The sequence below is a fragment of the Syngnathus acus genome, chromosome 13 (assembly GCF_901709675.1).
Source record: "Syngnathus acus chromosome 13, fSynAcu1.2, whole genome shotgun sequence".
Lineage (NCBI taxonomy): Eukaryota > Metazoa > Chordata > Actinopteri > Syngnathiformes > Syngnathidae > Syngnathus > Syngnathus acus.
Window position 1 is genome coordinate 5177777 of NC_051098.1, and position 27560 is coordinate 5205336.

The 27560-nt window shown below is 42.6% G+C and overlaps 3 protein-coding genes and 7 non-coding genes across 16 annotated transcripts in view; 3 read left to right on the forward strand and 7 right to left on the reverse strand.

Moving 5' to 3' along the window:
* Positions 1 to 893: 893 nt before the first annotated feature.
* On the forward strand, positions 894 to 14705 carry fam168a (family with sequence similarity 168 member A). 5 transcript variants are annotated; one of them, XM_037266942.1, is made up of 8 exons: positions 894 to 1091; positions 6046 to 6154; positions 6536 to 6618; positions 7632 to 7715; positions 9317 to 9462; positions 9543 to 9729; positions 9965 to 10092; positions 10293 to 14705. In XM_037266942.1, the coding sequence occupies exons 2-7, from the start codon at positions 6093 to 6095 to the stop codon at positions 10075 to 10077; spliced, it is 675 nt and encodes a 224-aa protein (XP_037122837.1). In that variant the 5' UTR covers positions 894 to 1091; positions 6046 to 6092; the 3' UTR covers positions 10078 to 10092; positions 10293 to 14705. The 5 variants fall into 5 exon arrangements, with proteins under 5 accessions (XP_037122837.1, XP_037122838.1, XP_037122836.1 ...); XM_037266943.1 differs by having other exon boundaries at positions 7635 to 7715; XM_037266941.1 differs by having other exon boundaries at positions 895 to 1091; positions 6527 to 6618; positions 7635 to 7715.
* An 865-nt stretch (positions 14706 to 15570) lies between these two features.
* Positions 15571 to 15643, reverse strand: trnaa-agc. The gene has a single exon. It is a non-coding gene; the product is annotated as a tRNA-Ala (tRNA).
* A 147-nt stretch (positions 15644 to 15790) lies between these two features.
* Positions 15791 to 15863, reverse strand: trnaa-agc. Its single transcript has one exon. It is a non-coding gene; the product is annotated as a tRNA-Ala (tRNA).
* A 345-nt stretch (positions 15864 to 16208) lies between these two features.
* On the reverse strand, positions 16209 to 16281 carry trnaa-agc. The gene has a single exon. It is a non-coding gene; the product is annotated as a tRNA-Ala (tRNA).
* Positions 16282 to 16385: 104 nt separating this feature from the next.
* Positions 16386 to 16458, reverse strand: trnaa-agc. The gene has a single exon. It is a non-coding gene; the product is annotated as a tRNA-Ala (tRNA).
* Positions 16459 to 16562: 104 nt separating this feature from the next.
* On the reverse strand, positions 16563 to 16635 carry trnaa-agc. Its single transcript has one exon. It is a non-coding gene; the product is annotated as a tRNA-Ala (tRNA).
* Positions 16636 to 16744: 109 nt separating this feature from the next.
* Positions 16745 to 16817, reverse strand: trnaa-agc. Its single transcript has one exon. It is a non-coding gene; the product is annotated as a tRNA-Ala (tRNA).
* An 82-nt stretch (positions 16818 to 16899) lies between these two features.
* Positions 16900 to 16972, reverse strand: trnaa-agc. The gene has a single exon. It is a non-coding gene; the product is annotated as a tRNA-Ala (tRNA).
* A 202-nt stretch (positions 16973 to 17174) lies between these two features.
* Positions 17175 to 20850, forward strand: LOC119132048 (P2Y purinoceptor 3). Of its 3 annotated transcripts, XM_037266930.1 has the most exons (4): positions 17177 to 17232; positions 17815 to 17997; positions 18976 to 19412; positions 19515 to 20850. In XM_037266930.1, the coding sequence occupies exons 3-4, from the start codon at positions 18979 to 18981 to the stop codon at positions 20185 to 20187; spliced, it is 1107 nt and encodes a 368-aa protein (XP_037122825.1). In that variant the 5' UTR covers positions 17177 to 17232; positions 17815 to 17997; positions 18976 to 18978; the 3' UTR covers positions 20188 to 20850. The 3 variants fall into 3 exon arrangements, with proteins under 3 accessions (XP_037122827.1, XP_037122825.1, XP_037122828.1); XM_037266932.1 differs by lacking the exon at positions 17815 to 17997 and having other exon boundaries at positions 17175 to 17232; XM_037266933.1 differs by lacking the exons at positions 17177 to 17232; positions 17815 to 17997 and having other exon boundaries at positions 18982 to 19165; positions 19240 to 19412.
* An 867-nt stretch (positions 20851 to 21717) lies between these two features.
* LOC119132040 (rho guanine nucleotide exchange factor 17-like) overlaps positions 21718 to 27560 on the forward strand; it is a 39901-nt gene continuing 34058 nt past the window's right edge. The window contains exon 1 of the mRNA XM_037266916.1: positions 21718 to 26692. Coding sequence (XP_037122811.1) covers positions 21737 to 26692 — 4956 coding nt within the window. The 5' untranslated portion in view covers positions 21718 to 21736. The remainder of the gene's footprint in view (positions 26693 to 27560) is intronic.

Here is a 27560-nt window from a genome sequence, read left to right on the forward strand (position 1 = left end):
ACAAAAATTGTCAGACGAAGACGCTTTTAAAGTACATATATAGAAGCAGATTGAATATTGGGTGCTAATCTTTTTATGTTGGAACTTCAACATCTCATTTATTTTGTATAGTGGTTCAACAACCTCTAAAACTGAGAGCTACTGTACTTCCAATTTGAAACACACTTTTTTTCTGGTGGCTTTTCTTTTTTTTGCTACGCATACCTGATACATTTTTAAATAGTTCAACCACCACAACTAAAATTAATTGAGCACAGATACAAGATACATATAAATAAACGCATACTTTACAGGTAATTCTTGTGGCCATATTACTTTCCTAGTTTTCCAATAAATAAATGTAATAATAAACTATCTTATTTAAAAAACACATTTATTATCTTTCTAATATCTTTCTACTAGTAACAGCCCCTGAAAATTAGTAAAATATGATTGTGGAAATCCACACCTAAAATCAATGAATCAAGCAGATTCGAATATTGCAAATTACATCAGGATGAGACTACTGACATTGTGGCGCATTGCAATTTGTCGCCGCTTGATGTCGCTGTCTTACTGGGAAGCCCAACGTGTGGTTGGGTAAGCGGTATGCAGGGCACCAAATATGATCGAATAACTTGCAGCGGCGTGCAGTGTCAATTTTAAATCAAGTCAATATTTACTGACCCTTAAAAGTTATTGATCTAATGAGACCACCTAATAACTGCAAGGGCATCACTGTAAGCAATCACTCGCGGTTTAATTCGATTGTGTGCTTGTTTTTCCTCTTAGTTTCTTTTCAGCTGTTATTAACCATTGGGATTTTGGAATCGTTGTCAGTTCGCCTCCTTCCTGCATCCCTGCATCCATCTCACCATCCCTCGCTCCTTCCTCCCCTCCCTCCCTCCCGACAGTGCATCCCCCATCCCCCACTCGTCGGCCGCGTCTGTAGCAGCGCCACTGGGCCCACACAAACGCAGCTCGAGCTCAGCCAGCCCGCACCGACCCGAGGCAAAAGTCCACGCGAGAGAAAGACGACTACACTGGTTCCCATCACGCGCGGGAGTGAGAAAGAAAAAAAAAAACTCTTTTTCTTCGACCAAGTGACGTTGGTAAGTGTCGTTGTCGCCGCGTGTGGGGGGGACACCCACGTCCGTGTTGTTTGTTTTGAGGCTCTTTCTTTTCCTGGTGGAGCCCCAATTGTCCTCCGCGTTGGCTGTTTTGGGAATTAGCGGGCTAGCTTGGTGAAGCAGGCTAGCTGAAAGATCAGAATGGAAGGGAAAGTAGTTGGAGGATCGCAGGGGCTTTAGTGGGAGACGTTTGTCAACGGGGCGTTAAAATTTGTTTTTCTGGTCTTGTCCGGCGTGGCCCACTGCGGTTACCCCCACCCCCCCTATTAGTCATCAGCTAATCTTACTCCAGCTAACCCGCTGATTAGCTATTTGAACGTGCAGAAGGAAAGATGCAGGGATGCTACAGCGGTTTACTTCGCTAAGCTAACATTGGCATATTATGAGTGAGCCTTTACGCAGATTCCTGCATGAACTGCCACGGAATGCAAGAAGAAAGCCACGCGTGTACTGCGTTGCTAACGTGGTGATAATTGGCAAGATGGCATCTCCGAGTTGATATTCAAAATGGTGTATTGAGCTTGTTTGAGTGTGACCATTTTTGTCCACCAGTGGCTGTTTTGGCGTTGCTTGCTATCTTTGGAATGTGACGCACTGCCCAGTTGCGTGCTACGTTGGGATAGATAATAAAAAACATGAACCCACGACGGGGATGTAATAAGAAAAACGTGAGCCAAGCTGATGAGGAATGCTGTCGACCGTTTGTTTTGTTTCTGTTCTGCTATTTTAAACTGTAGCAAACTGTAACCATGTGTACGCACCGATTTCACCTGGATCTCTTTAACTCTCGCATCCATTATATATCAGAGCTTTATAACGGTATTTAATGACCCAGTTAATGCTACAACTTGATAGTTTGGTTCGGTTCGTGCTACATTTTATCATCAATTTACAAAACATAATGGTTCCATGGACCAACTTTACACTCAAAAAGGTCCAAACCTTTAATAATTTCAAAACTAATAATGATGCTGTTCAGTCTGTTTTTTCATCACATTCAGTTAAGTTCATTTTCGAGTATTTTTTTTAATCGTCAAGTAATTACGAATAACAATAGCTGAATCAATCGTGAAGAATTCAAATTGCTCATTGTACGGCTTTAATAGTTTACTGATAACTGAAACAATCGTGTCAAAATTAAGTGCACAAATTGAGCAGACGTTTGCTTCTTATGCTGCATGTTGCCAGTCACTGTGGGAAGGAAAGCTACATCCACACGGACCTCTTGTTTACAAGATTGTCAAATGTAGAATCACAAATATTCCTAATACTATATATTTATTCATACATATATTGTGAGTCAATAGATGAAATTCATTAAGAGTGCTGCACTGCTGCCAATTTGGTTAAATTCAAGTGCTACATTGCAGGAACATATGTGATTAGTATTTTCGATATGCAAGTCATTTTCATTCATTAAGTCAAAGTCTGCTCATGCTGAGCTCTCAACATGTCAGTGTGAGAGGCAAATTTAATTTGATCTTTTTCTTCTTCGTCCTGAAGGAGTCAAAACAGAATGTGTGGAGCATGTTATGATGTTTTTTTTGGGGGGGTTGCATTGTTTGCAGCCTCACGTGTGTGAATGGTGGGCTGTACAAAGTGGCTGTAAAACTGTCAAGCCTCAAAAGCCAGGAGGTTTTTAATGTCATGAGAGGCTGGTCCCATAACAGACTGTTTGAGCACCACTTCATTCCCATGTGGCTCAAGCACTCAATGTGTTGTTTTTTTGTAGATTAGAGAACAATACACTCCCAGTCGTCAGTTTTCACCTTGCTCCTTGTCTTGTGTCCTTTGTTAACTGTACATAATGTTGCAATTTGGTGCTGGTTGAAATTTGGCTATGGGTTTTGGCTGTTATCAATCATTCTTTGGGTCAATTAAATATTTATCTATGTGCCTGTTGTGCTGTTATTTTTTTTCTAGTGCAAAAGTGGCTCAACATGACAAAATAATACAACTGCATATTATTAGATTTCATAATTTTAATTTTGAATACACTGTATATATTTTTAACCCAAATAAGCACATTTGCTGGAATGTATATCTCAAAGGGATCATGTCTGGAGTGGAACAAATACTTGTTAAATTTTAGGAATATTTATGGCTCTCCTCCCAAAGTCGAGAGCATCTTAAATGGAAATTCAAGTCACCGTGTAGGTGGGTTCACAATTCAGCAGGCTGGAAAGCATGAACATAATGAAGGGATGCGGGCCCTAGAGGTGTGTGACTGATGAGCTGCTTTTGGAGAGGAGAATGGCGAGGTAGGTGAAAAGCAGTGCGGCGAGAATGGGACATGTGTCGAACGGTGTCCTAGATCTGAAATAGCCTAGAGCTGTGTGTTGGGAGCTGCGTGCTGCAAGGCAAGTTCTATTGTTCAGACAGCAGGAGTCAACCTTTGATACCATCACCTGAACGTTGTGTCATAGATTTTTTTTTTCTTCTCACGGACCACAAGCAGCAGCCATAAATATAATAAGATCAATAGATAACTACTTTTTTTGTTTTTGAGCAGAGCATGGTTCGTCACGCAAATAAAAAACTCAGTGGGCGGACCGCTGGTCTCGAGGATGTTTCTTTGTGTTGGATTGTTGAAACTGGTGTGTTCTATTCTCTCTTACGTGGAAGTGTGATTACGCCCACTGCTTTTGATTTGTTACTGTAAGAATAGATGCCGAGTGAGGTATTATGTGGGAGGATAGGGGGGGTTGCAATGTATCATACACGTTCACCACCAATGGCTGCTGCATGTGTGTGTGAGCTTAAATTCTTTCATTCTTTTAACAATATTTCGCTCTCCCTTCTTTGCTCTTCTCATTATTAATCTCTCTTGTCCCTCGGGGCTACAAGGAGCTCCCTTTTATGGGGTGGAATCCTCATGATTATTTCCAGACACACACAAACAGTACACTATTAAAGAGAAGATATGCAGGCGTACTCAGCAACATGGCAAAGCTCAGATGCGCAGCATTGGCAAACGCGCAGCACAAAACCCCCAGCTGTTTTAGCAACTTAGCATGGAGGCTCGCTGGCTGTGTTTGATCATCATGCCTTGAGGCCAGAGCTCATGAGTTCATCCCAAATGAAGTCCCACTAATAGAGTCGAAGCCAAACTAAATTCTGAGGAAGATTTCAGGTTAAGCCGACAACATGTGGAGCTCATTGTGAATGCCAGTGAGCAGTCATTCAATAAAATAGCGCTGATCCTTTTCGGAGTCAACGGAGGATTTGAGATTGAAGTGTTGACGAGCATGGATGTATGAACCTCGCAGGTCAAGGCATCACTGTAAACAAATCCTCATCGAGTTGCATATTTGTGGCAATATTCTGCTGATTTACTGGAAATGTCAGTAACAAGCTCACTTTGGGTTTGAATAGTGATTGTTGAATAGAGCATCTTGTCATTAGAAGAAGCTTGACTGGACACGCAGTGAAACAAAGGCAGTTGTCGTTAGACACTCCCACTTATCAGACGTTCAGCACAGGCGTGTTTGTGTTTGCAGTCACACACACCCACGTAGAGGTTTATTAGGCACAATTGGGTGCCCCTTTTGTTTTCGTTCATTCACTCCGCAACACCTTAGTCCATGCGCATAACTCGTCGTCCATTGATATCATCTGTAATTGGTAGGCACTATATTGGATGGGTATGACCTCAGGGTTATCTTAGCTGCTTGGCCGGTATTAATGAGCTATGTTCCCACTCTTTTGACATGCACATTATAACTCATGCGGACCACATTAATGCCATTTTTTGAAAGGTGCTTTATTGGTATTCCTTTTATGACTGGTGTCTTGTTTTTGTAGTTTTTATTGTTGCATAATTAGGATGTCATAACAACGCTGCAGTAAGGAAAATGTTTTGTCTAGCTGTGAAGAAGCAAGAAGCCTAAATTGATTAATATGCATTTTCCATTCCACAGAAGTGCATACATGGGAGCATACACAATATAGGATACTAGATCACAATCTGTGTCATATTTCTCTAAAATAACCCGAATTTGTATTTACACCACACCAGGCATTCATGGCTTGATGTTTTTTTATTTTTATTTGTGTCACTGCTATGCATATTCATGTTGCGATTTAAGATTTTGCACAATGTTCATTTTCTTGAGTTGTCTGCTCACATCTTGTGCTTTTTCATTGTGTGGATTTTGAATTCACTGCTTTGATTGAATGTTCTCAGCCCACACGCACGCACACCAAAACAGACACAAGCAAACAGACAAAACAACCAGGACAGAGACTTTCAAAATCTTTCATTGTGGTTTTTCTGCTAACTCCACCTTACAAGACCAAATAAGTTTGTTTCATTGGATTACACTGTGATTATATCTATTATAATTGCATTTTTTGACTACTTCGGGAAAACAGGTCAAGTGTATATTTCATTAGGTGCAATGAAACCGTAAAATGGAGCCATTGCGATCGACTATGTTGATCTCGTGTCATACAAGTCAAGAATGGGCAGCAGCTCTGAAGAAGTGAGTGTCACCGTCTTAAAGACAGTTTCAATGCACTTGGGAAAAGGTCCATCATTCTTGTTTAATCCCCCATTTAAGCAAAATCCAACAGATGAGCCTCATGTGTAACTCCCCAGATCTGCCTCGAAAGTCGAGGGAAATGTTACACATTTACGTATATTTTAGGGTGGTTTTTTTTTGTTTTTACATTTGTTAGCTATCATTGAGCAATCATTGATGGTTTAAAGGATACTGCAGACATTAAAATAGTGTTGAGGACAATTTTGTTAAAATCCATTCTTTCCGTTTTTGTGCTGTTGAAGACACAACGGTGACCACCGCACTCGCACTCTCACTCACGCTCGATACACAACCGCTTGCTTTTTTTCCCTGTTTTCTTTGCCTTGCATTTTAGTCCCCCCCCCTTCTCTTGTGTTTGTTGTAATCATGGACTCTCACTGTTTTAATTTCAGATTTGCATATCCACTTCCACTCCTTCCTCATTTGCATACAGCAAGAAATGGCGAGCGGGCATCCCACAGACAAATTCAGTTTCATGTATCAACCAGACACGCACAAGAGGTACGCGGCACACATCTACACGCTCGCACACACGAACACAAACTTGCCCGTGCCGATGTTTTCTTTGAGGGGGGTAAGTGTAACGTCTGTCTTTGCCGCCACACAGCCATTAGCATAGCCAGCGGGCCTCATTCTTTCTCTTTAGTACTCAGCATTTCTTTGCGTTTTGCTCAGCTTACTTTCATGTCTGATCATTTATGAGGGATTTCGATGAAAGAACACTGGCAAAATCCTTTGGTTGGATGTTTGGCTAGATAAGAATGTTGGTTTGGGATTTGTTTGTGCGTATATTGCAAAAATGTCTTTTTTCTATTTTTACTCTAACCTTATCTTTCCTTATGTCACGTTTTTCTCTGTTTCACATCGTTTAAGCAAAAACAGGTTGTCTTCAGCCATGAATCCAGTCTACAGCCCTGTTCAACCTGGAACCCCCTATGGGAACCCCAAGAACATGGCCTTTGCAAGTAAGACAATTCAAACATTTGCTGGTACAGTATCTTGTTCAACATCACTTGCCCTGAAAAAAAAATGACAATGGACACTAATCCCTTCCAAGGAACTAGTTATTCGCCACAATGAGATCTTGCTTTTCTTGGCTCCTTTACTCTTCCTCCAGTAACCACTTGTCTCCTTTACTCTTCCTCCAGTAACCACCTATGAACAGTAAATTCATAAAACACAACTAGCTTTGAAATCAGAAGCCAGTAAAAACTATTTCTATTTTATTTTAAATGTGGGATCGACTCAAAGTACATTCATGTATTTTAAATATTCATAGTATCACCTATGTAATTTTCTTGGTTTGCACATTAGACTTTTTTTTTTTTTTTTACTTTTTAATGAATTCATATTTGACTCCACCGATATCTGTCACTACATTATTGTATAATTAACCAAAAAAATGCCACATCGTATTGAATAAATCAACACTGAAATAAAAACAAGCAGGATGTTGATATTTTGTCACTCCAAACTAAAGTAGATGGACTAAAAATATTCATATCGTTCAGAATTTTTCAGGCAGCACATTTGTTGTTTTGGCTGAGATGCAAATGTTCCTGATGAAAATAAAATGCTCCTGAAAAAATTAAAATGTTCGACAAAAAAAAAAATCCACAATGTTCCTGAGAGGTGATGATAGCATCTATGATTTGTTCTGTACCAGAAATTACGTCTGCTACTTTCCTTCACTTGTATGTGGGAGGCATTTGTATTGCATGTTTTTAAACCCTCATGCGCATTTCCCCGTGTATTGCAAATATGTCTGAATTGTCCCCTCCTACGTCTTCCTGTCAAGTGTGTCTTATTTACGCGGTCGGTGCATATTGGCTGCCTGTCGGACAGGATTTCTAATTCAGACGTTTTTTTTAATGAGCGCCATCTGTGCGCATCTCTCTAATCCAAACACTTCCCATATGTGTGTTTGTGTGTCATTTCCCTGCTTGTTTTAATCTCTGTCTCTCCCTGTTATGTCCAGCAGGCTATCCAGGAGGGTATCCCACCGCGGCACCCACATATACACCAAACCTATATCAAACAGGAAGCCCCGGGTATCCACCTGGTGAGTCCAGTCTGTCTGACACATTGACAAAAGGCTATTTTTTTTCGGTTGACACGTTCCTACAAACTCCACAAAGATGGCTGAGATCACATGCTGAAATACTTGAAGGTAGAACCATGAATTATTCAGACTGCCCAAAAGCTTTAAACAGCATTTTCCCTTGAAATTAATCCAAGTTAGTCCAGTTAGAACTACTCTCTAATTAGCTAAATGCTATGAGCACTGGAGTCTCCTGTGGGTGCCACAAAATCACCAGCAGCATTAAATTGAAAAACTGGTTACTACTATTACTCTTAAAATGTAAAAGCTAAAATCGATTCAAATATTTAATGATGTCCATGATAGAAAGTTGCCAGGTGTTTTCTCGCAACACTCACGCCATTGAATAAATGTAAAATTTGTATGCATGGAAAAAAAAAAGAATGTGCTCTGGTAATGATTTCCGTCAGTAACGACTGGTAATATATATATTTGTCACAACAGTAAAATAAATGAACACATCGTTACCATGCGTGCATCACAGTATAGTTAAAATATATGCTCTTTTTAGAAGCACGCGCACACAGAAAGTGAGAGCAAGAAGAGCTCCTGCATCTCTTTGTTCCCTTGTCCTTGTGCAAGGGAAGCTTGCTTTCATAAGCAGTGCAGCACTAGCTAGCAACGTGTTTGACCTTCAGGCTCCTCCGAGTGGCCATTCTGCGGTACTACATCCAACAATGTACACTCTCCAGACTGTCGTACAGCATACAACATGGTCGTAAGCTATTATTACTCATGCCCAATGTCTTGCCTCATTGCCACGGTGTTAAATGTATCACTTCTGTGCTATCTTCAAATGTGTTTTTAAGTGCCGTCAACGACGTTTTCATAACCAAAAAATAAAAGAGAAAACAGCAGCAGTGCACCATCTGCAGGTTTCTTAATAAAATGCACCTCCTTTCATAATTTTCTTGAATTGAGATTCACGCTATATACATTTTACGCTTGCCTTAATTAAAGATGGGACTCCAGATTAACCTTTTTTGTTAACTAGGAGCACAGCGGCCCCTAACCTCAAAATGTTGGTACCCCCGCTGTAATCGTAAAGTAAAATATTCACCTTTCCACTCCTCTTTACCACGTTACTGATAAATGGACTTGAAGTGTGGAGCAGAAGTGTGTCAGCAAAAAGAAATATTATCCAGTAATGAAAATGAACATATTCATTGGTCACACATGTGCAAGTTGATGAATAACTTTGGGGCAAAATGCCACCATCCAGGGGCAGTTTGGAGCATTTTAAGATGAGTGGATTCATATACATGCACATTTCTATTGTCCACACCACCTGCATAAGATATTTACACAGTTTTTCATAGTGCTTCTTTCACATCGCCTTTTCTAAAGTGCTTTGTTAACAGCGGCAGCTAGTGTGAAAGCACTATATAAATAAAGATGTATTCCCTTGCACTGTATGTTTTAGTTGTCAGGGGAAGTCATTGATTTTACAATATAGAAGAGCTGACCATGTCAGCACTTGTTTTTTTATCTTTGCTCATCTAGTCTGACAATGTGGACTCAAATTGAATTTACGTTAATGCTCTTTTTTTCTTTCTTCCCAGGATACACTGCAGCGGGCACTCCATACAAAGTGCCACCTACCCAGTCAAATGGCGCTCCTCCTCCCTATACCCCAACCCCGACACCATACCCGACAGCTATGTACCCCATCCGCAGTGCCTATCCACAGCAGAACCTGTACACACAGGTAAGGGGCCTTCAGAAGAACACATGAAATACTTGAGCCAGGGTATTTCTTCTGCAAATGATGAACATCTTCCTCTCCAGGGTGCATATTATACCCAACCGGTGTATGCAGCTCAGCCACATGTGATACATCACACCACCGTGGTGCAACCAAACAGCATCCCCTCCACAGCCCTCTACCCGGCCCCCGTCCCTGTACCCACTCCTCGTAACAACGGCATGGCTGCCATGGGGATGGTAGCCGGGACGACCATGGCTATGAGTGCAGGTAGGACCACGCTTGAGACGCATGGACCAGTAATACTAAGTCCTGAATTTTTTTTTCCTCGTCACTTTGGCATCTGCAAGTAAAAGTGGGGCGTTAGAGTACCACAGATTTGTTGTTTACTTAATGAGACATGAATCTGAGGCAGGTGTCAAACTAGCACAGTCCTTCATGACCCATACTGCCAAATGTCAAGAGCCATTTTGCGCTTCTTAACTTCTTCATTATCTTTCCAAAGGGACACTGCTGACAACGCCCCAGCATGGCCCTATTGGAGGACACCCCGTTACTGTGCCCACTTACAGGCCCCAGGGCACACCTGGCTACAGCTACGTTCCACCTCACTGGTAGAGCCCACCAGTTTATGTAAGCGAGCCGCATCCACTCTTCCATCTCTTCTCTGGCCAGTCTCATTAACTTTCCATATGCAATTCTTCTGTGGCTACCCTTGTGTCTCCTTGACAACCAAGCTGCATAACATTTCTTCTCCCCACATTCATCCGAGTTTTAATGTGCTGATAGTACATGCGTCACCAACTTGTTTCGCTGTTCTTATTTTCCTCCAGATCTGGAGTCCGCCATCATATGCAACTGCTCAAATCTGACCCAGACTCCCGGTAACCATGGGAACTCGCCACCGTGTCTGCAGAACAAATCTAAAGTGCAACAGCCACTTTAATATCATTCTCTAACATTTTTACAAAAGCTGCTTTTATTTTATTTCGTTTCATTTTTTAAAATCTGCTCATTTGCCAACCAGTCATTGCTGTGTTTTGACCTTTTTTTTTAATTTTTTTTTTATAATTATTTTCAGGGTTTCTTTCCCCCTTACTTCCTTTGTCATTGCAACTCCAGAAGGACGCAGACCAATCACAAGTGTTGTTCCTGTGTGTTTATGTGTGTGTTTGGGTGGTGGGGGTGTATGTGGGTGTATGTGGTCCTGCCGGCTGCTGCTCAGTTGGCTGGAAATTTTAGCGCACTTATTCCTCAATATCATTTCCTTCACTCTTTGCAAATACTCGACCTATTGACTTATGCTGCCAAATTTCCTCAAAACTAGATATCAGCACAGGGTTTAAATACCCAATTTTTCATTTGGTTTCATCCAGGTTTTTAAATTGTTTGATATTCTTTTGCCTTTTCCATTCAATTTCACCTTGTTTTGAGTTCCTTTTATGTTTCCACCAGCACTTCCTTTTCACCATTTTCCTCATCAGCGTTGGTTCACTTTCAGTCCAACTTCACTTGTCTTCCAACACCTCACTATCTGTCTGTCTGTCTGTCTTGTCTGTCAGTCTGTCTCCATGTGAATTGTATACCGCTTTCAGCAGCATACAAACATCATTTGTTTGTGTGCGCTTAAAAACCGTCACCTACTTCATGCCACATACTATGCAGGCTAGTATGTTGTGACATGAATAGCGCTAAAGAGCATTTCTTGGTCACATTTTGTGATTGATGTTGAACTTTTCTGTCGGCCAATACGCTCAGCGAAGGTTAAAATATGAAGTGAGAACAGTGCGGGTGGTCGTGCATACAGTCACTTACGCAGGCTCCTGTGTTTGGGGGGAAAAACATAAATGCCTTTTGGCACTTAAGTGTACAGTACTCCGAGTTATGCTACTGATCAACACAAGAAAATCCAAGGCGGGCGAAGGGAGTTTAAAAGGATTGTGTTGGCTGGTGGCCATTCACAGTGCAAGACATTTTGGGTTTGTGAAATCTTACCTGCAAAGGACTGCATAATCGTCTACACGAGGACCAATAACCAAACATTCAGCAAGCGCAGAACCGTACGCATTTTAAACAACAGCTGAAAGTGACTACAGAGTGCGAGTGCAAAACAGATTTCAAAAGAACTTCTTGTAATCTTAATTCATTTTAAAGTTAAAGTAACAGACATGCCTCTGTTTTTTAAGTACTTGATAAGATAAAAGATACTTAAATTCACTGGAGCCAATACTAAACCCTGCAAGATCATCTAACTAGCAAAAATATCTAAACCCAAAGTGGTTCATTGTGTGAAAGCGCAAATGTGGCCGAGGTAGGATTATTGTACTCAAAGAATGCTGTAATCTGACTTTTAAAGAGTAATAAATCGTTGCTGTTTTGTGACGAGCGCATACATAATCCGCACAAAAAATAATCCCACTTGATTGAAACAAAAAAGGATTTAATAAAATAAACAGTGCATGCTTCTATTTGACTGTGACAATTAGATTTTTGTCAATCCATTTTTTTGGTTATTGGTTCTCAATTTGAGGAAAGGCTGGTGGAATGTGTAAAATTTAGGTGCGTGGCATTTTCAGGATTCACAAAAAAAAACGAAATAGCTCAAAACGTTAAGAGCATTTACCACAAAGGTTAGTAGATGAGGTGGCCTGATATTGCAATAAAAAAGAGGGAATGCCTCATTAAATGATTCTTTTATCAGCTTTTTGAATTTTTTAAGAAAAAACAACGCTTGTAGTCTTTTAAAAAGAAGTTTGCAGGCTCTATATGCAGCCTTAATATTGACCATTAACAAAAAGAGAAACATATCAACAATTTGGCTTTTGAATAACTTTGTGAAGAACAGTTGCACAACATTAGATAAACCAAATAAAATAATTACTAGTCATATATTTAATGCTAAGTAACAGGTACCTTTAGGCTTTGTATTGCAAGAGTGTGAGAGAGGCTCTCTTGTAATTAAAATAAGACACAGTTGAGTGTTTGAGTTATTCTTAGTCCCACCAATGTTTCTACACTAGAGCATTAACTCAAGAAATATTGCATAAAGTTGCTATCAGACAAAAAAAAAAAAATCCGTTTGTTTTTTAATTGGCCCTTCTTGCAACACAAGTAATTTTATATTTTTGAAGGATTTATTTAATGTGACAGTATTTCTTCACTTGTTCACTCTGGTCAATTCCGCGCAATAGGTATGCATAATATTCAGGTGTTTAACTATAGCATTGGATGTTTTTAAAAAAAAAAAAAAAAAAAAATGCAGTATATTTATACAGCAAGTGGTACAGTAATGCATTTCTAGCTAAGCATGGTTGCAAGCGTGTGGCAGCTATTGTTTGTGCTTTTGATATTTTATTTGAGCTCCATCTCCTTTTCAGTCTATTTGCCCTCGACAGTATCCGACTGAGGGGAGGGAGACGTCACTGTGTGTCAAGGCGAGGGTTCACGCAACCGCTACATGACGTATTGATCAAAACCTCCCAAGTCGCTTATTTTTATTTTCATGCGTGTCGAGGGTGATTGACACATAGTCGGTTTGACGGGCCAGTGGCTCTGTCCTGAAGCCTCCGCGTCCTTTGTGCCATATGTCACTGTTGTTCGGTAACTTTATGTTTTTTCCTAAGTAACTGGTGAATTCTTGTTAAGTCTTGCTTCTTGTGAATCTTGTTTTTTTATGACTGTCCTCTTTTCTCACATTGTTGTTGATGCATATTGCCTGTCCAAATTTTAACTTGTCTTGCTGGTTTCTTGCCGTCTGTCCTACTTTTTTTTTTTTTTTTTTTTTTTTTAAGCCATGCCACAGCTCACTTGTGTGGCCATTTTGTCACCCCCTCTAATATAATTTAACATGACAGGGAATCCAAAAGTTGCCACAGCCCTCCCGTGACCAAGCTTTCCTTTAATTTGAACCCTGGCCTCTCAAATTGTCACAATGAAATGCTCATGGGGCCACATTGAGAAGAATAAAAACCTGCGCAAATAGTCTTAATTATTGTGATGAAAAATATACACAGATATTACAAAAAGTTAAGTTGTACTTTTACCACAATAGTCATGAGGAGAAAAAAAAAAGCTGTATATTTTGTGATGTGTGGCACTCGTACTTTGTACTCAATTCACCATGTTTTGGTATTTTTTAATAAATCCACCACAGAGCAAATGAAGACAGCAGACGTCACCAGTGATGATGTTAATAAGTGATGAACAGTAGTTAGATGATTGGCCATGTTGCCATTATATATATATTAAAAAAAAGGTTTAAGACAAAAATTTGTTGTGGTGCTTACACATTGCCTCTTTTGATGTGGAAGCCAGCGAGGCAGAACAGCTTTGCTGTTTTAGATCATTACCCAAAACAATTAGCTCAAAGCAGTTGTTTTCCATGGTTATGCTTCCTTATTAGATTCCATTCCTTGCCTCTCCTTGATTTCAATTTGCACTTAAATGAAAAATGGACAGTTAAACACTTAGATGTGTTTAGAGGAAATACCGTTGTACTTCCTTTCTTTATTCTGTCTTGAGCGTTATATGAGAAAAAAAAAAAAAAAAGTTTACTCGGCTCTTTTCCCTGACGTTGATTTTTTTTTTCCACTTTGATGACAGTGAAAGTGCGACCAAACCATTCAGCAAACCTCTGTCTTTCCAGTTTCACCACTTATTCCTTCTTTGTTTTGCCTTGCGGTTGCTAAGTCTTATTTTAGTCTTGAATACAAATCAAAACACTACTATCACAGTGAGCAGTACCTCGGATGTTCTGCTGCAGCATTTTAATTTCAACTTGTCAGCGATAACTCTCCGTTCAATTTGACACAAAATGTGATGCAAAAAGTGGACATTCCTTGTCTTCCCAAAAAAAATAAGAAAGAGAGCATACTTGCATCCATCCCTCCCGGATCAAGTATTAGGAACAATCCAACTTTTGGAAGTTTTTGTTTGGTACCCAGTTTGCACATGCTATGGTATTTACCGTAAGGTTGTGTTCGGAAATTAAAACCCAACAACGGCTGTTAAGCGTTGAGAGAAGTGACTTGTTTGTTAGCTATTTGGTCCAGAGTGAAGGACCTGCGTCAGGCTTGTGATATGAAGTGTAAATCTGTTTTTTTTTTTTTTTGTTTTTTTATGTTGGGTTATTTCTTTGTAAGATCAGTTAGTGATCTTAGTACTATAACTAAGCCAAGTTTGTAATTGTATATTTACTGTAAAATGTAGAACATTGAATAACTATTAAAATTTTCCTATAAAAGGAAGAATGTCTCATGATTTATTTGTTATTCACATAATTGTAATTACTGCATCTATACATAGAGAAAATTCAAATAAATGGCATTCCCAATACATGTTTAAATTGTGCAACTTGGTTTTTCCCCCTACTTCTGAGGAAATAATGAGATTCAGACATACTGATGAAAGTCTTTCACTTCTCTTTAGTCTGATCTCAGTCATCTGACTGGCTTTTGCAACATAAACTATCACTCTCACAACTGCTGACTAATAGATTTTTTCCCCCCCAGAAGGACTGTGCATTATCAATAGCCAATTTGGCATTTGCAGAATTTTTACTTTACCAGCGAGTTGCAGGGCACATTCGTATATAGACGAACAACCTGTCGCACCCCTCGGCACGTCATCGAGTGGGAATTGACACCACATTTCATGCGAGTCAGCGACTCACTTTAGGAAACATTTGTATTAAATGAGTTTTTTCATGGTTTTTCTGTATTCATTGTAATATAACGTAATGCAATATTTTTCAGCATATGAGCAGGTTTGCGTGGGGTGGGCGGCCAGCTTCACGCAGGTGAGTTACCTGTTCATTTGGAGCAGATGGGGGGCCGGGTGAACTCTGGATGACCCCTAAAATAATCTTTCATAACTAAAAAACCGTTGCAGCACAAACAAAATTTTTTACGGCACAAACCAGCACAAACGAAGCACAAACGAAACAAACTATTTTCCTTAAATTTTGCGTGGGTTGGGGGGCCAGCTTCACGCACGTCAGTTACTGTTGTCAATGTACAGTTCTATATTTTTTGCTTGAAAAAACTGTTTGTTCTTAAAAAGCGAATATCAACTCCAAAAAATGACAAAATACCACCAAAAAAAAAAAAAGATTGGAGGATGCGGGCATCGATCCCGCTACCTCTCGCATGCTAAGCGAGCGCTCTACCATTTGAGCTAATCCCCCGTACTGAAACGGGAACATAGACACTTGACAACGTAAGCTATTTCACTCCAAGACCCAAAGTGAATACCACTAAGAAGTGAATACCACTAAGAAGTGAATAATACAGCTCTAAAAAGTGTATGTCACCAACCAAAATTTTAAAAACTTTGGAGGATGCGGGCATCGATCCCGCTACCTCTCGCATGCTAAGCGAGCGCTCTACCATTTGAGCTAATCCCCCGCGCTGACTACGCCCAGCAATATCACTATAAGAAAGTTAAAGTCCCAATGCGTCACTGGTGAAATTTGTCCCCTGCATTTAACCCATCCCCGTGTGATTTTGATCCATCCCCTGGGGGAGAGGGGAGCAGTGAGCAGCAGCGGTGCCGCGCTCGGGGATCATTTGGTGATCTCAGAGAAAATAATAATGCTCTAAACAAAAACTCTGGAGGATGCGGGCATCGATCACGCTACCTCTCGCATGCTAAGCGAGCGCTCTACCATTTGAGCTAATCCCCCGTGCCGTCAAGTGCCCGTAGAATCACTCTAAGAAGGTAATAAGCACGCTCTACAAAAAAAAATGGTTTGGAGGATGCGGGCATCGATCCCGCTACCTCTCGCATGCTAAGCGAGCGCTCTACCATTTGAGCTAATCCCCCATGATGACACGAACTTTGAGCCAGTCAACAAGTTGAATAATACCACTCCAAAACCGAAGTATACCACCAAAAAGTGTATATCACCACCCAAAAATTAAAAATCTTGGAGGATGCGGGCATCGATCCCGCTACCTCTCGCATGCTAAGCGAGCGCTCTACCATTTGAGCTAATCCCCCATGATGACATGAACTTTGAGCCAGTCAACAAGTTGAATAATACCACTCCAAAACCGAAGTATACCACCAAAAAGTGTATATCACCACCCAAAAATTAAAAATCTTGGAGGATGCGGGCATCGATCCCGCTACCTCTCGCATGCTAAGCGAGCGCTCTACCATTTGAGCTAATCCCCCTTGCTGGCTCGTTGTACCAGCCAGTCGACAAGGCAAATAATACTACTCCAGAACTTCAATTTGATAGCACTCTAAAAAGTGTATATCACCAACCAAAACTTAAAAGGGTTGGAGGATGCGGGCATCGATCCCGCTACCTCTCGCATGCTAAGCGAGCGCTCTACCATTTGAGCTAATCCCCCTTGCTACAGCTTCTTCGTAGCCAGACCACAAAGTAAATAATACCATTTTAGAAGTGCCACATCACCGATAAAATATAAAGTTTGGAGGATGCGGGCATCGATCCCGCTACCTCTCGCATGCTAAGCGAGCGCTCTACCATCTGAGCTAATCCCCCTTTATACTGTTCTCCGTGGCCTTACTAAACAAATCCTTATCGCTCTTTGCTCACCATGCGGATGCGTCACCAACTGTCTTATTTAGGCCAATCAAGTCGGGAGCTCGCCATAACATCGACCAATCAGCGCACGATATAGGTTTACTCCAACGATTTCTGGCCAATCAGCACACGATCTCATTTTGCACATTTTACGGTGCACCTCCCGGAGGAAACATTCGGAGAAAGTCATCAGCAGTCATCGACAACTGTCTGTCAAGGTAAGCATTATTCCTGTTTAACAACCAAATGTCTCAAGTGCATCTTGCATCTTGTTATCACGACATTTTAACTGTGGGGAAAACGCACCACTCGTGAACGCGTACCTGTTGTCACAGTTATCATTATTTTACGTGTTTATGCTACTACCCCTAGGCTAAGAACTTGTTTATTATTTATTTATCATTATTTATCAAATAAGCAAGCCTGCCTGCGCTAGCTGACAACTGCTGGTCTGTGCCATCCCCCAAAAGGTTTAACTGTAACATATTTGTTGGAGTGTAGATTTAAAACTTTATATACGATAGTTTTATAATGTGTGTTCTTTTACATGGGAGCTGATTGGTGTGGAACACTTGTACAGTCACATTGTCATGGTTAACCCAGAGAATGGGGGTCGGCTGTTGGAACAAAGGGATGAGGAGGTGTAGCAGGATGAAGGATTAGTGGAGGAGGAATATGAAAACCTCAAAGAGCCCATCCTCCATGTCGCATCCCAGTTCACAGCCAGAGCCCTCAGGCCATCAATCTGACCCCTCCAAACAAGAAAGGTCATTCATATATATTGTATTATATGATTGCAGGTTTAATCAGAGGGAGCACTCAGAAGCTGATGTCCTTAGACAAGGCCTTACTGGAGCTGGATGAGGCTCCCTCCACATCAGGGTCCAAGCATGAATTTTAGAAGATCGACAGCCTTGCGTGGAAATAAGTGAAAAGTCAAGTGCACGGGTGCATGCCCCGTTGGTCCAATCACGTCGCTGTTGGTAAGACGACACGACAGGGAGTGGAATTGATTCCCGCATTCTCCAGCCCATCTTTTGCCAATTGTATTGAGACACATAAGTTGAATGTGGGGCAACAGACCGCTTTTACTGGGCCTCATTCAATTGGCACAGAAGTGGGTCTTGTTTTTCCTTTGCTTTCTAATCTTCATGTGAGGACTTGCATGGAACAGAAAGCCGTTTCATGTTTTCGCTTCTCTTTTCTTGTGAAAAACTGGTGAAACCAGAACGATGCCAAAATGAGGTTCTTTCAGGATAGAGATCAGACCTTTAGTTTCATGTTACTGCTTTTCATTACCGTGGTGACAGGAGAACTTCACTTTGGATGGAACAGAACAAACTACTTAACTTTCACCTTGATTTTATTTTACACTTGTGCAAAATGATAGTGTGGATTGTATTTGGAAAGCACTGAAGTAGATGAAGTAATATTAATATATCTATAAAAAAAAAAGAAATTAACAGAATAGTGATTTCAATTGTTTTTTATTTTGCCAGAAAGGCTTGATCATGCCCGTTCTCAAAAATGGTTCTTAACAGGACTTAGTGAATCATTGTCTACTTTATGGCTCAGTGCAGAGACATGTTCTAGAGTCCACTGGCACACTTCCCTAACTCAGGAATTACGAAATTGCATTCCGAGAAACGTCAAACACATCGCCACGGACATCGACACGTACACACACGCGCACACACACACTTCCAAATCGCAGACACAGTGTAGGCATGCTTGCACGTGTGCAATCTTTTTGAATTGTGAAATATACTTCTGAATCATTGTCTGAAGAGAGTTGATCTGTCAGTGTTTTGAAATTATTGACACTGCTAAGCCGTTTTGTCACATAACAGAGTACAAATATTTTGTTACTCACACTAAGTAAACGTTTCATATATCTGTATGGTTATTTATATTCCTACTGCAGGAAGATAAATGACTGTTTGTCTTTGTCTCTTGTCCAGGATATGAAGATGCCATATTCTGTTGAATCCCTCACAGCTGAAAGTCTGACCTCCAAAACCTTCACCCTGGGTGTCTTCAACATAAGTGTCCAGCCCACAGATCAAAAGACAGCTGTCGCCCTGCTGGCCGTCATCGCTAATGTCAGCCGACAAGGAGTCCCACATTGCACTTACAAGGAGGACTTCAAACGTATCCTCCTTCCGGCCGTGTACACATTTGTCTTCCTGCTGGGCCTCCCGCTGAACTTTTTCGTCATACTAAAGATATGGAGGAGGCGGCCCGGTCTGTCCCGCAACAACATCTTCATGCTCAACTTGGCCATCGCCGACTTCCTGTACGTGACATCACTTCCCCTGCTCATCTATAACTATGGGAGTCATGATTACTGGCCCTTTGGCGAGTTTGCCTGCAAACTAGTCCGGTTTCAGTTCTACAGGTGAGGTTCATGTTATTAGAAGACGTGCGAAAAAAACGAGTCCGTTGTTGTTTGCTGGTTTCAGAGTCAAATATAATGTCGTTTTTTTTCTTCTTATAACAGTAACCTTCACGGCGGCATCCTCTTCCTCACCTGCATCAGTGTGCACCGCTATATCGGCATCTGTCATCCACTGGCCGTGTGGCACAAGGAAGGCGGCCGGAGGCTGGCGTGGCTCATTTGCGGAGCGGTGTGGCTGGTGGTGGCCCTCCTCTGCGCGCCCACATTTCATTTTGCCTCAACGGGGATCCAACGCAACCGCACCGTCTGTTACGATTTAAGCACGCCAAAGCAGTCGGTGCACTACTATCCATACGGCATGGCCCTCACCTGTATCGGCTTCCTCTTGCCTTTTATGGGCGTGATGATGTGCTACTGTAGAATGGCCTACGTCTTGTGCCTCCCCGTTTCCTACCGATGCGTCAATGTACAGACAAGGGACAAACGCGACAGGGCGGTGAAAATGATCATTGTGGTGGCGGCTGCTTTCTGCATCAGCTTCCTGCCCTTTCACCTCACCAAGACTTTGTACCTGGTTATGCGCACGCTGCCCAGTGTGTCCTGCGAGATCAGAAACCTCTTTTCTATCATCTATAAGAGCACCAGACCGTTTGCCAGTATGAATAGTGTTCTGGACCCCATTCTTTTCTACTTCACTCAGCCACGGTACAGACAGAGCACCAAACGTTTTGTTCTCAGAGTCACCACCCTCAGGCATAATGATAGAACTGCATGAGTCAACATTATTTCCATATCTTGTGTCTTACATGTGTAAAATAGTGTAACTCGCTTTAGTGATAGAATTTTATTTTTACGAGTCAAATCACTGTAAATGCCATATGGTCAGTTGAAATGAAATAATGCACTAGGCTGAAGCCTGTTTTTGTATCGAATATCTTTTTTATATGTATGTATGTATATTATATGTATGTATATTTCCTTGTTAATGAGCGCTGTGAATTTCATACTGGATGAAGTGGTTCGAGTAGAGCATGTCAGTTGCATTTTTGGAAGATTGTAAATTCCAGCAACACGTTGGTGGATATTGTGGAACCTAGACTATATTGTTCAGTATTATGTTATCTTTAGCAATATTGGTTGGATGGTTTTGAGGTTCTGCCTGTTTTGATCTTGCCTTTGCTCCACTAGGTAGCATTAGTGTCCTTTCGTTTGGACGTGTAAGAACCATACCAGTGTACTGTATTTGTTGTACGATGCTGTGACATTGCACAAGAATAAGTTGTGTTGACCTGTGTGTGTTTACTTTTTGCGATATTAACTTTTGTGGGGTTTTTTCATGTGTCTTATGAGTGTTCAGAACAGTGCCAAAACAGCCTATATGTATAACATGGAATAACCTTGAGCTAGCATCAGCAATAGAATTCTATTTTTGTTTTAAGGGAGTTAAATATGATGCTATTGTTTTATTTGTGAAAAGTTTTTTGGGAGCTTGGCACACTGGTTAAACCTGTCACTTGGATTTTTTTATTTATTATGAGTAATTTTTTAAATCTCTCTGTCATGCTCAAGATTAGCCTGTAGAGGTCCATATAGCCCTAGTTAACCAGGTGACAGTGTGTAAATTCCCCTTCAGAACAAAACACTGCGTAAAGTAGACAACTTTATGGGGAGTACCACAGAGGCCTTATTGTGGAGGAGTGAAAAGGGATTGTGAAGGCTGCCAATTTAACACAATCATCTTTGAGCTGCAGATATGTTTACCTGGAGTGGTGCACAAAAGAGATGCACGGATTTACTGTTGATTGAAGCAAAAATTGGACAGTGTTGCCTTTGTTCTGCCAATTAGCGCAATGCTTCTGCGGTTACTGCAGTGCATCCAGTCCCTTCTTATCAAAAATAGTTAGTTGGGTGGGGGCGTGGGGGGGTTTCCTCTCTATCCCCGAGGGGGTTATGACAGCCCCTATCCCCTAGTCCCGCCCACTCCCTTTTGCCCTATCTCAGGCATTAACATGTACAAAAAAAAACACAAGTCACGGAAATCCAAATAATGCCTAAATAGGGATCCACAAACAGTTTTGGGGAAAGAGCAGAGATGCGAGGGTGACCAGATTAATGGGCACACGTTTAGCCAACAATTAAGCGTTGGTGAGCATAAAAAAGTTCGACTATGGAATCGCCAACATGTGAGTTTTAACAACAACGGAGCAACCTGTGTTTTTCAGAATTGGATCAAAGTTGTTTCCTTTAGGCTGCGAGATGCAAATGGATTTTTATTCAAAAAGGATGCAGCGTGCAGCATGACACAACAAAGACAACTATGAACAATGGCAGAGAGACACAAGAGGAGTGCACCGGTGTACCGCAGCGTCTCTTTTAAGAACTCGTGGGGCGCCAACAAAAGTGAGGAGCAAGAAGACAAAAGTGAGGATTTGGAGGCAGTCGGTGGCTCTCTTCCTCTGGAGCCTAGCGGGGCAGAAGAGCGTCATGTCAGTGCGTCAAGCAAAGTTTCCAAAATCTCTGCCACCACAACCACCGAGACCGCAGAGCCAAAGAAAGCCTCCTCCGCCCCTCTCTCCTCCATTTCTCCCTCTATCCGCCAGCTCACCGAGAAATTCAGCTGCAGCAGTGGTAGAAGTGGGGGAGGAGGAGGCTCCGAGAGGACCCACAACGCCTGGCCGGGAGACCTTGCAGCGGTGTCGCGTAGGGGCAGGACACTTCCCCGCATCAGAGCCTCCAGGAGGAGCAGTTCTCTGTCTCGGCTGTCATTGCACCAGGACGGCGTTGCAACATTCTTCCCGGACAACAAGTCTTTTTTGGACAAAGTGCAAAAGTTTAACTCCAGCACGGACTCTGTGTCTGGGTCGGACTCTGAGAGAAGTAAAAGGCGGACTTGTGCAGTAACAACGAACGACAACACTGGTAAGAAAGAATCTTGTTGCACATCTGATCCCCAAAAAACTTGTATTATCAATGATGAAGAGGACGTCACGATTCGTGGAACTTGTAAAGCTCACAGAACTTACCTATCTACGCATTGCAATGAATTTATTTCATTGCATTCTGATAAATGGCCCAGTGTGACCAAAATCAGACAACTTTTTGATGAGAGACAAAAGCAAGGGCAGTCTTTAAATCAGGCTGGTAAATGTGATTTAGGCCAGCAAAGTAAACCCGAACGTTGTCACCTTTTGGATAAAAGCAGCAAACTTCCCTTCACTTCATCTAATGAAGCCAGAAGTCCATGTTCGTCCGAGGCGAGCTTAGTTGAAGGACAGAGCCCAAACAGCACTGCTGTCGAACAGACACTTTGTGACACTATGGACTTGCATTCCAACATCTACGAGCAGCAGTATGCACTTGGTGAGAAGAAATCAGGTTATTGTAATAGCATTCATAGTTGTTCTCAGGTTTGCCGTGATCAAAAAAGTAGCTCATCTCCATTCAGATCTCACAGCCCCAGCTCTGAGGCAGAGGCTTACCCTAAAACTCCCACACTGATCGAGGTCACCCCTGACCCCCACGATGACCTTCAGACCTCTGCTACTACTTCTCAGAGCGGTTTGGTCAACCAGGACGCCTCCTTCTGTGCCTCCTTCCTTCAGGAGCCGAGAGTGAGGGAGAGAAGGGTTAGTCAGGGGGTCGGGCTGGCGAGGGATAGTTTACATTCCTCACATAGCTCCTCTACAGCTCCTGCCTCTCCCCCTTTATTCCCCCTCCGTGCTCCAGCTCCAGATAAAGCCAATACCTCTTCGCCTGTAGCTCCCTCCTCAGCCCCTGCCAGAGTTGACTCTCTTCGAAGTTCCCGCTGGAGGTTTAGCTCTGGAGATGAAGAGGAGGAGCATATCAGGAGAAAAAGAGGAGGCTGGAGTGGCCCCTCTCATCCTTTTGTTGGCCTCAGTGGAGGAGAGAGGGGCACCACAGAGCGAGGTGACAGTTATTTGTTACGCACTAAAAATGGCTGGTGGAGTGCAAAGGGCTTTGGTCGGTCTTCTGGCAGTGAAGAGGAGAGTCATGGTTCTTTAGGACCGTCCAGTAGGGAGGCTGTGCGACGCCGCTCTCTGAGAAAGAAGAAGCGGTTCTGTGGCGGTGCTTTAGCGACAGGCCGTGATGATTATAACGATCGTGATGGCGAATCAGACGACAGCGACAGCGAGCCCTCTCTGACCATGGAGCATTTGGATAGGCCTCGCCATGCCACAGGAGGAGAGCTACTGCCAAGAGTATCACGGAGCCACTCTGCAAGAGAACCAAATTTTCATAGTAACAGAGCCAGGGTGCAGCAGCAATGGGAGCGCATCTCTTCACCTGCAGTAGCGCCATCTACAACACTTCCCGGTGTGTCTCGAGTATCAAAGGTCAACATCCCCTCTTTTGGCTCCCGTTATAGCAGTCGATATTCCAGCACTGAGACATTGAAGGTGGAAGACCGAGCTAGCTGCACCAACTGTGGAACAAACAAGATTTTGAACACTGGTGAGGACAACACTGCCAGAAATGCCTCTTCTTCTATGCTGAGTAAAACATACTATGGGAATTCTACCATGTACCGTTCCCCTAGCTTTGGACACGGGGATAATTTTCCTCGTACCCAAGTCCGGACTCGCTCCAAGATTGTGCCCACAGTCACTTCTACTTCTGTGGTCCTTGCGAGAGAAGGTCAATTAACTGAGGCTGTGAGATTACAGCAAACAGCAGGAGGGGATGAGGCAGATGTTAAAAATGGAATATCCAAGTCCAATCCTGATATCACAACAGAAACAATGAGCATGCTAAATTTTCTGAAATCAGACTTATCAGAGCTGAAGGTGCGGAAAACTAATGAGAAAGACAAATGCGGATTGGGGCCGCAGAGTCACATTGGGACCTTATTACCCTCTGGTCGTCGCTTGTCCCTAAAAGACTTGACAGCAACTCTGCGGCGTGCAAAATCCTTCACGTATTCTGGTAAGTCCCCGACAACCGCACGTTATTACCTGGCAGGTGGTACAACAAAAAGAAGCACCTCAGAGCAACAGTTAGACCTGAGTAGAGACAAGACTGGAGCCAGGGTGTCCCTATCGGACAGGGAAGTAGAAAGCGATGGAGGTGACTTTAGGCTTGGAAGTGGACCAAGGTTGTTGGATTATGGATATGATGATGACGACGACAAGGAAGTGGTGCCCACACCATTGCAAGAAAGGTATGTGCAGGAAGCTAGGCAGGTTATTGAGGATATCTGCCAGATGGGCACCAGAGAAGATGATGATATTGATATGAAACGTGTGAATGATTTTGAAGATGAATGTTTTACAATCACCAAAAAAGATGAAGAGAAGACAAAAGTAATAAGTAGTGAAGGTGAGGTAGAAACAAACCAAGGGGCTGAGTTTAAGACCACACCGGGAAAAGATAAACATGAGAGGGAGAGCGAGATTGGGGAGAGGGAGAAGAGAGAGAGGGATGGACAAAGTATGCAGCTGGAGAAGCTAAACAGTAGGGATACAGACTACCAGAAGAAGGTGCAGAGACAGAACAGAGAGACGGCGAGGACGTTACAGAAAGGGGATTCGGAAGAAAGTGTGTGCTATGACCGCTCTGTGGATGAACTTTCAGGCCACGAGTCTAGTTTAACAGATGAAGGGATTGTAACAGAGCCAGAGATTGGCCCCAGTGACCCCTCTGAGAGGGTTTTCTTGGAGTCAGGAGGGGTTAATTTGGGGTCATGCATTGCTCGGGATGTACTAGGGCAGCCTGTCACCATATGGAAACAATCAGCGCTCCATGAAGAGAAAGGGCTTAAGAAGGAAAGAGAGGAAATGATGGAGAACAACACTGGCTGTACGAATCGGCTGAATGAAGTCAGCATACCTCCCTCCTTGCCTCACTCCTCCTGTCTGGAAGACAACTGTGTCGACACTTCCAATGATGCAACCACCCAGAGCAGCGCTGTACCGCAGGCATCGACTGGTACTCCGGGAGGCCTTGAAGCACCTGCGACTCCAAGTGCTGTTCGTCGAAGACGCAAGTTCTCCCCTCCTGGTAACATTAACGCACCCTCAGAGGTTAGTAACAGTACCGCAGACTCAACAACCGCCGCTGATGCTAATGGAGAGTCAACAGTCTATCGCTCCCTAAGTGATCCTATGCCTCAGAGACGCTCTTCTGTGGCAGAGGAAGAACATTTTTCTTCTGTTGACAGCAACCTTTTAGGATCGCTTGCTCTCAAAGGTGGAGGTCCGCCAGAGACCCCTTCTATACCCACCTTATCAGAATACCAGGGAAGTGTGGCGAGTGACTTGTCTGGATACAGTGATGGCGGACTTTGGGAAGAGGTCGTTGGCGACTACGGTAGCGTGATCAGGAGCATTGTAGCTGAGCCAAGAGCCATGGACAGACTGATGAATGACGATCATGGAAATGGCAAAGCTCCCAAGAAAAAATCATTTAGTGACCCCAGTCGACGTAGTGATACATCTTTGCTTTCCCATAATGACTCTCAGTTTAAAGCTCAGTCCGCCAGCGCTAGACCAATCAATGAGCTGGATCAGTCAGGCGCGATCCCACCTTCCAGCAGCGAGCCAATCCTGAACAAGCATAAAGAAAAAGCGTGGGATGTCGAGGTTCAGCCTAAAGAGGACTTAACCACACAGTTAAATGATTGTCACCATGGAAATAGCAATACTGATATCAAGGAGACTGTCAATCCAACCCACGAGAACATTGTTGTAGATCAAGGTGGAGAAAAAGCAGAGGAGACAAGAAGGTTTAATTTTGACCTCAAGCTTGCTGAAGCTTTATCTCCCAGAGCAATTCGACGATCCCCGAGAAAGCGCCCAAACAGATTGGCTAAATTTTTTTCTCACGAAGACCCCTTTGAGCCCCCAGAACTAGATGAGCAAGATGGTCACCGTGATGAATCTGCGCTCACTCCTCCTCTTCCCTCATCCAGACCAAAGACCATAACTAAACATGTAAGACATGCCAGCGAGCCTGCCACGTTTATACCCATCTCACCACCACCACCACGACCACAGCCTTTCAAGGAAGGGAGCAGTCTCTCACACCAACCTACTGGAGGTTCTACAGCCCTGAGTAAAATCCCAGTAGACAAGCTTCCATCTCTGGAGGATGTGACCCATCTTAGCACCCCTGAAAGAGACACAGACGGTCCAGGGCCTCTCCCTGGGACTCGGGATGGGGCCAGCGAGATCTTCGCCAGTCAAACTACAGGAGCTGTATCACAGAAGGGTTTGGACCATGCTCCGTCTACATCAGCCACCCAGAGGACCAAGCCTAGAGTGGTAAGTTCATATTTATTTAATTTTGCTGTTGTAGTATACCTTTGACATACACCTTCATATTCAAAAAACATTTTGGAGTTTGAGTTTCTGGCATGCTTTGACAACAACCTCTCACATAGAAGAGAGGAAATTAATCACAGTTGGGTATTTTGACCACAGAGGAATTACACATTACTTGTCACATAAATGCGTTTGAACAGTCCGTAATGTTATCTGGAACATTTGGTGCTTTCTTACACTTACAGCTTACAAGTGTGCATGTACTTTTGGCAAGTTGTACCGTCGTGAATTACGTGTCATATGGTTTGTGGAAGAGTGCATTTGCAAGACTACCATTACCATTACGTTCTGAGATGTGTTCAACAAACATCAGAGGATGTTATTGGTTTGATTAAACAAATGTCAGAAAGACGGCATTAAGAAGCGGGCCAAGGCAGTCAAGTGCATGGGTCTGTTCATCTTTATTTGTTCCATCCAGTGTGGATTCTAGCCAGCCAAAGAGAAAGAGAGGACTACCACTCAGAGAATAGTTTTTTTGTATTTCAATGCTAAATGCTTTTATCATCTGACTCAATGGACTCAATGAGAGAGGACTCAATGAGCAGTACAGTACCCTTCAATGCTAAATGCTTTTATCATATCTTACAGTGTAAAGATGCTTAGCCAGACTGGATGCCAATACAAAAATGAACAGTATTTCTCTTATGTAATGCCACAAAGGTGTTCAAAGCAGTTCTTGAATTGGCTTTGCGTAAATTGTGACGGAAGTATCTAAGGAGTGTATATTTAAGTGTCTGGATTTTTACTTTGCATTTGTTGGGGGGTGGAATAGTCAGCACTTGCTGGCTGTTTTCTTAGGTTGCTTTCC